Source organism: Sinocyclocheilus anshuiensis, unplaced genomic scaffold (genome assembly GCF_001515605.1).
Source record: "Sinocyclocheilus anshuiensis isolate Anshui unplaced genomic scaffold, SAMN03320099.WGS_v1.1 scaffold278, whole genome shotgun sequence".
Lineage (NCBI taxonomy): Eukaryota > Metazoa > Chordata > Actinopteri > Cypriniformes > Cyprinidae > Sinocyclocheilus > Sinocyclocheilus anshuiensis.
In genome coordinates this window covers 1,287,954-1,299,278 of record NW_015546072.1, presented here as the reverse complement: position 1 = coordinate 1,299,278, position 11,325 = coordinate 1,287,954, and the positions used below count along the sequence as shown (strand labels likewise).

At 37.1% G+C, this 11,325-nt stretch overlaps 1 protein-coding gene across 1 annotated transcript in view; it reads right to left on the bottom strand.

Moving 5' to 3' along the window:
* Positions 1 to 11,325, bottom strand: part of rasgrf2b (Ras protein-specific guanine nucleotide-releasing factor 2b) — a 62,464-nt gene that overhangs the window by 19,430 nt on the left and 31,709 nt on the right. Inside the window, exons 10-17 of the mRNA XM_016501062.1 lie at positions 10,976 to 11,094; positions 9,233 to 9,393; positions 8,151 to 8,217; positions 7,563 to 7,699; positions 5,658 to 5,740; positions 4,539 to 4,787; positions 2,853 to 2,945; positions 1,053 to 1,462 (exon numbers count right to left, since the gene is read on the bottom strand). Of these exons, the coding sequence (XP_016356548.1) occupies positions 1,053 to 1,462; positions 2,853 to 2,945; positions 4,539 to 4,787; positions 5,658 to 5,740; positions 7,563 to 7,699; positions 8,151 to 8,217; positions 9,233 to 9,393; positions 10,976 to 11,094 (1,319 nt within the window). The remainder of the gene's footprint in view (positions 1 to 1,052; positions 1,463 to 2,852; positions 2,946 to 4,538; positions 4,788 to 5,657; positions 5,741 to 7,562; positions 7,700 to 8,150; positions 8,218 to 9,232; positions 9,394 to 10,975; positions 11,095 to 11,325) is intronic.

The following is an 11,325-nucleotide window of genomic DNA, read 5'->3' as shown; positions in this document are numbered from 1 at the left end:
TGCGCTATATATTTTTATATATATATATATATATATATATATATATATATATTGCTATATATATTGCGCTGTTAGCTTAGCAATATGCCAACACCAAACTAGTGTGCAACAGTGCCTGGCAACTTTTTTTTTTTTTTACCTGCTTTTGTCCCAAAAGTGTTTTTCCCATTGGGATTTAAAAAAAAAAAAAAGTATTTGATAAACCTTATTATCTTGCCTTATAGCCATGAACCAAACCAACCAGATATGAGGTGAATTACAAAATTACAAACTTTTATTTGGCACAAAAACGTTTTTGAAAATCAGACAAAAAGACAAAAAACTTAATGACTTTAATGATGGAAAGAACTACAACCCAATGAAGCACTGCATATGACATAATCAAACTAAAAACTGAATAAATAAATGACAACTAATTTAAAGATGTTGATCTTCATAGGATGCTACACGGGAGTGTTCTTTTGACAGAATTTGCTTGTTTAGATTCTATGATTGGTGGAGATTTTTTTGTAGAATCATGGGTAACAGTTTTTCACCTAAAATTCTGTTGTTGAACACGATTATAAAAAATAAAAAAAAAAGTTAAAAAAAAATGTGGACCGATGGCCTTAACAAAAGTAAATACCATTGATTAACAACCTTAGCTTGTAGCTCACACTAGGTCTGCCTTTAATGGTTTATAACAGGGGTGCCCAATCCTGTTCCTGGAGATCTACTGTCCTGCAAAGTTCAGCTCCAACCCTGATCAAACACAACAGAACCAGATAAATAAGATCTTCAGGAGCATTTGATAATTACAGAGAGGTGTGCTGGATTAGGGTTGAATCTGAACTCTGTAGGTAGATCTCCAGGAACAGGATTGGGCACCCTTGGTCTATAAGTTAAAAATCTCTATAGAGAAAATGAAAGGGATTTTTACTTCCAGAAGCCAACTGTTACATCATGCGTATGCTTCCAAATTATTATGGAAGGCACCTACTGAAGTAGGCAGTAGACAGCAGGGAAACTCTGTAGGTTTTAAAACAGAAAGAGAAAAAGTATTTTCTGCTCACCTCTCCTGATGCTGCGACGCAGTTTACCGCAGAGGGCGTCGATTCGCGGCACCTCTGCATTCTCATCCAGAGCTCCAGGGCTCTGTTCGGGGGAGGATGGACTTTGTCCACGGCTAAGATCCAAAGGGGGCTTGTTGTTGTTGTTGGACGGTGGGGGTGAGATGGTGGGGTTGGCAGAGGTTGGACTACTGGCTGCAGATGACGAGGTCGTGGACAGATCCAGGATGCCTACTTTTGAGCCAATAGGGGAATTAAGAGAAAGTTTCCTGGTGCGAACCGGAGAGGAAGTACGGGAGGGGATGGAGAAAGGTGGAGGAGATGAGAACTTGCGACACAGTCTGGGGGATTTGTCATTTACGTGGTCCCCGCTGCGGTTGTTCTGGTTGGTGGCGAAGAAAAGCTCCAGGGATCTGAGTTGTGGAAACAACATTGAAAGATAGGGCATAAATGGCAGAGCAACACTGGCACATCTCTCATGATCTGTTCTCCGTACTTGCATGCTCCACTAAACACACTTGTCAAACAGCTTCTTGGATGCATTCTGGAAACACACGAGGAGTATTGATTGCAGCTTTCAGAAATTGAGAAAACAGCAGCAACAAAGCAGGTAAACATTGCAAGATGTCAAATCTGCAATGGATGATAGCATTCGTACAAATGCAGAAGTTTTGAGAATCCAGGATTTAAAGGGGTCATGATCTGAGAAACCAAAATTCCCTTGATCTTTTGACATATAAGAGGTCACTGTACTATAAAAACATCCTGCAAGTTTTAAAACTCAAAACGTTCTCGTTAGTCTAAAAACAGCTTACATTGCAGCCAGTCTGCCTAAACGACAGGTTGTGGAATGTATTACTCTATGATGTATTATTCTATGTGGATAAACACCACCTCCACAGAAGAAGATCAACGTCTGCTTCTACATCACTGCCTGTTTAGCCCCGCCCACCGTTTCACGCATGTAGTGTAAATAACGCAGGTCTACGCAGAAACTAAACGATAAAGATGGCTCTGAAGGCAACAAGACTGTGCAGTGCCAAGTTGTGGAAAAAACAGTCTTTGCATTGCCTTCCATCTGATCCCAACGTTAGGAAAGAGTGAATGAACTTTACTTTTAATAAAGTTCCAGACCGCATCAGTAATAATTCGGTCCTTTGTTTACTTCATTTCAATTTGACGCGGGGTTTTCAGAAAGATTGAAACTAAAAGATTATGCATGTGCCAGCTATATTGTATCCGACAGGAATGTCGCAACACACAAGTGTGAGTAACTGTTTTTATGACATGGTCACTATTGCTTTGTCTGTTAAACAGATCGTTTGATATGAGTATGTATGCGTTTTTAACCTAAATCACAGCAGCGTACATCTGTGAAGGACCTAGACTCTCAAACATACACCACTTAGCCAATCACAGCAGTGGCTGTTTACTTCCGAGTCTACAATCCGCCATGCCTATTCAAACAGAGTGTTCAGATGAAGGGGCTCAAAAACAGGAAAGAAAATAGCCTATTACTTTTAAATTATGATTTTTTTAAAAGAAAGATCTTGATAACATTATAAGTGGACCTTTATAAGAGAACAGTACAAAATAAAAAACAGAGGCAGTTCATGACTCCTTTAATAAAATCAAATATTTGTAACTTCCAAAAAAGAGGATAAAGACTCTCAAAAATAAAGACAAACAGAGTGGAAAATGTGAGGATACAAACTAGAAAATGGACAAAGATAAACGTGAATGGGTAACAGAGAGATGGGTTTGTTACTTTGACTGATTATCTTCCTGAGATGGGTTTGTTACTTTGACTGATCCAGTGCTATCTTCCTGATCTTCAGGCTGTAGTCTGGGCAGATGGATGTAATGGACAAGCGGTCAAATGAGTGATACTGGACCCTGTGTGACAGCAAAGTAGGTGTGAGGATGAGAAACATCAGAGACAACACATTAAACGTCACATCACTCACAATGACCACAAGCATCTGCACACGAGGTGCACAGGCTGCGATAGCCTTCTGCACAAGCATACTGAACATTCAAGGAAAATGGAGGAGGAATAGCTGAGCAATTTAAGGCTTTCTGAACTGCTTTTTAGGTAAAGGTTACCAAGAGTGCACCAATTTAACTTGGCAGAACAACTGCTTTTGGAACAGAAAACATTCTTACATTTGAAAGGACAAATGTATGCAGAGATATATGCCCTACTCACTCTTACTCACATATTTCAATCACACAGAGCATTTGAGTGTGAATATATGGTATTATTTCAAAAGGATTTGACAGGCCACAATGTAGAAAACTGACTATGATCCAACAAGTTTCCAGAGACAAGCCATTTGCCTGTCTACACAAAATATAAAACTGCTGTGTGACGTAATACAGTTATAGCCATTCAGAAGATATTTATGTGGAGCAGGACCAGTGAGATCTCTCTATGGGCACTTTAAATGTGATTTCTTCTCAGGGTGCTTTAAATATAATTTCTGATTTCTTTAACTATAAAACTGGTTGTACTGGCTACAATATATTGAATATATACAACTGCAATTTTTTATTAAAGCCCGTAAAAACAGATATGAGATCTGATTAAAACTTTGGAAGTAAAAACGGTATTAGAGTTGGTTAATTTGTCAGTTTGAACTGTCCGACTGTCGAACTGAGTGTTTGCATCATCATTCAAAAATGTTAACAGTCTCAATGCTGTAATCTTCATAAATTACATATATTTTTCAGTAAATATTTATGTACAATAGGTCGAAATAGCTGTTTATTACTAATATTTTTAAAATATTTTTGTGTTGTGTTTTACTGTATATTACTTGCATTAAAGATTTGAAATCTACTCGACAACAACATGCTTGGTTAAAATTATGGACTGAAAAAAAAAAACATTTGTGACCCTGGACCACAAAACCAGTCATAAGTCACACGGGTATATTTGTAGCAATAGCTAAAAATACATTGTATGGGTCAAAATTATAGATTTTTCTTTTATGCCAAAAATCATTAGGATATTAAGTAAAGATCATGCTCCATGAAGATATTTTGTTAATTTCCTACCGTAAATATAGCAAAACGTAATTTTTGATTAGTAATATGCATTGCTAAGGACTTCATTTGGACAACTTTAAAGACGATTTTCTCAATATATAGATTTTTTTTGCACCCTTAAATTCCAAATATTCAAATAGTTGTATCTCGGCCAAATATTGTCCTATCCTAACAAACCATACACCAATGGAAAGATTATTTATTCAGCTTTCAGAAGATGGATAAATCTCAATTTAAAAAATTGACCCTTATGACTGGTTTTGTGGTCCAGGGTCACATTTAAGTTAATTCAGAGAAAAGAGACAAAAACTGAGATATACAGTATATATTTTGGACGTTGAAAGAAAAAAGGCTGTAAAATATACAGTAGATACATTTTTTTTATTTGCATTACCCAGCTCTAGCAGTGACTTTTAACCCCTTTAAGAGCTCTATTACCTGACTGGTATGGATGTAAAAGGCTTCTTGTAGATGTCAGCCAGTTTCTCCATGACCACGGTGGCGGTGGTGAAAATTCGGTAGGTGTGCAGGAACGTGTTGAGGAAGTCTATGGAGAGGAAGCGCAGGTCGGTCAGCCTCTCCAGCAGTCTCTCCACGCTGGCGTAGCGGATCTGAGGAACCTTGCAGGAGTTGAGCGTCTTACTGAAGCAAATGTCAACATCATCTTTATGGAGACGCGCATCGGATCTAATGAGGAGCACAACCAAAGCATCTTTACTGTCTGTATGCTGTACATTTATGATGATATCATGAAGCATTAGTGTACTGATATAATTTTTTCACAGTTGATAGTAATTGTAGCTAAATATGTTAACTAGCTCATAACAAATGTAACTTAGATTGTAGAGTAATAATAGTAACATATACTTGAAACTTGTGGTTAATTTGGATTAGAAGCTTTATGCTAATCTACAAGTGGAATATTAAAACTATTTAAACTCAAATCAATATTTCATATCTATATTTATTTCAAATTATGTCAAAAGTGCAAATGCAATAAGTAAGAAACAGCTAGTTGGTCATTATAGCAAATTGGGGTCCTGATCATCCAGCTGGGCTGACTGTACATTCTCACTTACATCATAAATTTTTTATTTTAAATAAATAAATACATACATACATGATCATTATTCTTTGCTTATGGTCCTTTTTTGCCAGTGGTAGTCAATCACATGGACAGTTGCACTGAATACTGTAATGCTTTCTGGACTGGTATTGCCAACATATTTTCCAGCATGGAGGGAAATTAGTCCCGGATGGTTGCCCTTATTGTAGTGTGCTCACTGTCACTGCAGTGTTTAGCTTGGACAGATGCGTTTGCACATGTGCAAGGAGCCAGCACTAAGGGCTTCAGTGCATGTTCACTGGGCCAGCTGATGCATTTTTGTGCACTTAAAATTTTGAAGGATTAATCATTTCAAAACAGTGATTTTTGGCTAGTTGAAATATTATTTTTAGGCATTCGGTCTTTTACAAAATACTTCTATAATTACAAAAACACTGACCCATAGCAATTAAGACACACATTATTTCACAATAAACAAAGGTCTGCCTTACTTGATCATGTGTGGCACTGTGACTTTAGAGTTCTCCTCAAACACGCTGGTCATCAGGCCATTACAGCGGATGTTATCGATGCACTATATAGAGCAGAAATTAAAATGAAGAGAGGGATCAAGCCAAGGAGCAGAGAACAGAGGACAACATAATCTAATATGTCACTAAACACTGGACATACTGTAATTTCTTTCTTTGAGACTGGGGGATTCAAGCACAGAGAGATGTCTCTTGTGGGTTCATCAGTAAGCCAGGTTCAGTCCACAAGTACAAAGTGATCCCCTTCAGGAACAAGTCTTAACCTCATGGCTCATGGTGTGAAGTTTCAGTGAGATGGGTGTTAGTTATTATGTTCCAGTTCTTCTGTAGAGCCATTATAGTTTTGTTTTTTAAAGGCTACAGGGAATTTGTATGGTTCAGAGTAATTGCACAAACTATAGATGAGGTGTCAGGCACTGTTATCTTTTTCTTTTTTTATTACGGTGTATGCCTATAATTAACAGGAAACTAGAGAGAGACAGGATCGTATATCGTTGAATATGAGAAATGAAGCAAGTTAGATACTAAAACTTCATCTCCAGCATGTGCATTAACAACCAAGCCACAACACTGACCAAGTGTATCAGTGAGCATATACAGAATAATAATACATACACTACAAATCAAAAGTTTTTTTTTTTTTTGCAAAAAAAAGAGTCATGGTTTCCACAAGAATATTAAGCTGCACAAATGTTTTCAACATAGCTAATAATCGTTTTTTTGTTTGTTTTTTGAGCACCATATCAGCATATTACAATGGTTTCTGAAAGATTATGTGATACTGTAGACTGGAGTAATGGCCACTGAAAATTCAGCTTTGCCATGACAGGAATAAATTACAATTTAAAATATGAGTGTAAAAGACTTTTCACAAACATTAAAGTGATAGTTCAGTCAAAAATGACAATTCTGTCATTAATTATTCACCCTCATGTTGTTTCGAACCCGCAAGATCTTCGTTCATCTTCGGAACACAAATTAAGATATTTTTGATGAAATCCGAGAGTTTTCTGATCATAGACAGCAAAGCAACTGACACATTCAAGGCCCAGAAAGGTAGTAAGGACATTGTTAAAATAGTCCATGTGACGTCCGTAGTTCAACCGTAATGTTATGAAGTTACAAGAATACTTTTTGTGTGTAAAGAAAACAGAAATAATGACTTTATTCAACAATTTCTTCTCTTTCGTGTCAGTGTTCTTAGTTCATTGTCTGTATATTCTTGTTTCAATAAGTAAGGCCGGGCAAAAAATTGCAAGTCATATTCTCTGTCCAAATTTTCAGTCATGTTCACAACGACTGTTTTATGTACAGCGTGCGTCTTCCTCTGCTTTAAACAAGGCGCAGCGCATCCAGGTTCTACGTCAGAACACCGGCTGCTGCGTCAGCAACACCACACGCATGTCGTCGTGATACTGTCGTGAATGCGCATCAAAGACTGACACGTAAGAGAAAAAATTGTTGAATAAAGTTATTTTTGTCTTCTTTACGCACAAAGTATTCTCGTTGCTTCCTAAAATTAAGGTTGAACCACTGATGTCACATGGACTGTTTTAACAATGTCCTTACTACCTTTCTGGGCCTTGAATGTGGTAGTTCCCTTGCTGTCTATGGAGGGTCAGAGAGCTCTCAGATTTCATCAAAAAGATCTTAATTTGTGTTCTGAAGATGAACGAAGGACTTACGGGTTTGGAATGACATGAGGGTGAGTAATTAATGACAGAATTTTCATTTTTGGGTGAACTATCCCTTTAAAAATTGCCAACCCCAAACTTTTGAATGGTAGTGTAAATGATAAAATACCCATGAGCAGTTGACTGTAACCGCAGAGGAGGAGCTGTTGGTTACATGTGGCTTCTCTCTCACCTGGCTGATGTCGCTGGTCCAGGCCGCTTTCTCCTGACGGGATGGTGCCAGCAGCACCACAGTGAAGGCAGGAGCATCTGAGGGCTCGACCACAATCTTAAAGTCCAGGTGACCAAACACCTGCCCTGAATTCTTAGCTAAAAACAGACAGAAGCTTTCAATTAAATATGAATCATACTCGGAAAGCCTAATTTACCAGTCCCGAGGGACCACTCAGGAAAACAATGGCAATAAAAACGAATTAAACTGAAGGAAACTCTTCCTAGTAACATAATAATGGTGGTGATGTTTATTAAATAAGCTCTTAGGAACCATATTTAGGGATCACGAGAGGGTCACTGTGATGCAGTTTTGAATTAGCCCTTGGGTCTCTTTATATACCCTCAAGTGGATAATCAATCCATGACAATTATCATCTCTGCCCATTTGACATTTAAACAGCAGGTAGTTTGGACACTTTTCTGGCCTGTCTATAATAGTTAATTAACCTGCAGTATATGAATAATGGCCAATATATAGCTAATGATGCATGTCTCCACTCACCTGTGCTGATGTGTTTGAAAATGTGCGTCAAAGAAACAGGCTCACCGTCTTCGTCGTTAGCGTCAGGCTCCTCGATGAGAGTGCACTCAATCAGGGACAGCACACCACCTTGCTGCCAGAGTCAAACCATTAGGTTGAGAGGTTAATCACAAAGGGAGAGTTTCCTGATATTGATGGTTTGTTAGAACAATGGCTTTGTGATGGATCTCATGTACAAATACATTTCAAAGGTGTTTTCCAAAAGCCTTTGTAGTGCTTTCTGCACTGTGGCGATCACCAAATAATTAAATAACTGGTAATTATTTAGCTGGATAACAAAAACAAAGTATTTTTGAGAAAACGAAAATTGAGAAAACAACTTGAGATTAGTTAATGCATCAAACAAATTTGTAAATATTTTGTACTGCATGGTCAAATTGTGTATGAACTCATAGCTTTACTGGAGTTGCATTATAGTTCATTTCCAGTAATTACTGCAAAATAGCAAATTGTTTTATGTTGCAAATTAATTCAATAGTAACAAAAAATACTGTATAACTATATTATTATGATGCATATAAAGCAGAGTCCTGCACGCGGACGGGTGATTGGCTTTATATTAATCAGGATTATATCAAATTAAATATAATTTAATTGAAGAATACATAACAGCAGAATTCTCCTGTGATTTATGTATTTACACTGCTAGACTGTTAGTACACAAACTAAATAAACTGTATTAAGAGATTTTTTAAACCCTCTTAGTTATACCTATTTGAAGCTCACAAGGAAATTCAGCTTTAGAAATTGTGCCTGAGGATTGACCCAGTCAATTAAAATAGCACAAAAGCATGTCACAAAGTGTGAGAGGAGTAATACACAAAATCCGGACAAGGGCTGTAGGGACTGAAGGAAATGAACAGGGGAAGCTCAAACCTCATCACACATGATTAACCTTTTGACATGATTACAATTCTCAAATATTTGCTGCCCGGTTATTGATCATCAGGGGTTTGCTTTATAATCACTAGGCCCTAGCTGCCCTGTCAATACATTCAACACAGAACGGAAGACTTTTTTTTAGTTACTGATGTGCAGTAAAATGGCATTTTCATTTGCAGTACTCAGAGTGCATGTGTGTCACGTACTTTGAGCAGGTGAAGTTTGCCTCCTGAGCTGCGTGTGCAGATAAGGAAGTGCTTGGTGAAGAGGAAGCACTGTCTCTCCCCTTCCTTTTTGAGTGAGAGAGAGCCTAGACGCACCTTACTGAGCTTCCCTCTCTCCACTGAGGGCAACTGGATCAAAGAGCCTGAGAGAAAGACATCAGGAAGAGAGAGAATGTAAAACTGTTAATAGAGTGACACAACAGAGCAACAGCAGCACAAATGATAAATGAAGATCAAAGACACCTTTACCACTGAACAAAAGATTACAAGAAGAAAGGGACCATGGGAGATTTTTAATCAAGTGACAGAAATCATAAGGAATCATATTCAGAAATTATAAACCAGAGTCCAAAAGAACATGTATTCATGTGTCCATACAAGTAATATATTTAGGACAACACAATAATAAAAAGGGAATCTATTTACTTTATTAAATCACTTTATTAAATTGATATCACACTTTTTATAAAAATTTTAATTTTTTTTTTGCTAATTTATAATTTTAACAAATTGTCTTTTTTCTGTTCTTATTTATTTATTTTTGCATATATTCATGTATATATTTTAGTTGCTAGTTTCCCCACCCTCTTTCTTACATTTGAGTAAATAAGATACCATTCTAAATATATACACACACACACAATTTTTGTATATATTTTTTCACAATTTTTATTTTTTTTTTAAGATATCTAAATAAATTCATCTTATGCTTAGAGAGTTCATGGGTTAACGTTTCAAGAGGAGAACAATTATCTTTCCTAAAGCCACATTTAAAAAGCTGGAGAGACTATTTTGACAAGAAAGTCAAGTTTTATTATTGCTAAAAAATAAACATTTTACAGAGGATATTTTAGCATTTTAGCACAGTGCACAGTGCATCATGCACAAGGTGAATGATTATAAATGCATGATGAATGATCTTTATTGTATCACTGTACGTGAGCAGAGACAAATCAAACAGTCAAATCAATGTTCTCTGTTGCTCATTTTTTCAGAAATCAGCATCTCACATTGAAATTATAAGACTTTAAGAGACTGCTTTGTCACTGCAGCAGTATAAATAACCTTTTAAAATTAAATTGCTGTGCCTGTATGAAACTTCTCACATACGGGATGCAAGGTATCTGTACAATTTAATTTTAATTTTGTCATTGCTCAGTGACAGCCTCTTTGCAAAGCCTGTATTGTGACAGGACTCAGGATAAATAATAAAATAAATAAATAAAAAAATATAAAATAAAAATAAAATTAACTTAGGCTACTTTAAAATGTGGATCCTATAGACAGAATGCAATACATAAATGATAATAATGATAAATCCTCTCACACTGACTCATGGAGCTCACGCGTTTTAAAATCACAAGAAATTCAACAAAAGTAATTGCTTTTCCTGTCACTCATTCAACAAAAAGAGCATGAACTTTATCATGGTGAGCTGATGTCATTTCCTATTCCATACATTCCATGTAGAGACCCCCAAGTGCTTGTTATTCCTGGGTTTCTGCTTCTCCAGTACAGGGCTGGATTCTAATACATTATAAAACACCTCATCTGAAAACATCAAACACTCTGTCAATCCTAGAGACAATGCTGTCCAATTGTGAAACCATGAATAATTCAGAGCCTGAGGGGATCAAACCGAAGCTGTCGCTGTCACTCAGGTGCTGGTTCTGCTTAAGGCAGTGTGTCAGGCAGGTGGCAGCTCGAGGTGTTAACACGACTCACCTTGTCTCACAAACGTCTGGCTGGTGTCAAGGAGGATGTCACAACCCTCCACGATCATGCGCTCAATAGCCAGGTTCTTACGGATGTTTTCTGTGTCACTCACTTCATCGTGCATCACCCTGGAACAATGCGAACATGACACTTGTGTCACAAATGGAAACGTGAGAAATTCACCTTCTTACTTTTTGCCACTTTGGTTCTCTGGCAAAGCTGTAAATGAACATGTCAGGGTATAAGAAGCACAGGGTATAAGACGAGTCAACGTATTTACAACTACTACATAATGCCGAGGGCAAAAAAACAGGAGGAAATTTACTACATCTGCTGAAGCACTATCTGCATTCTTTTGG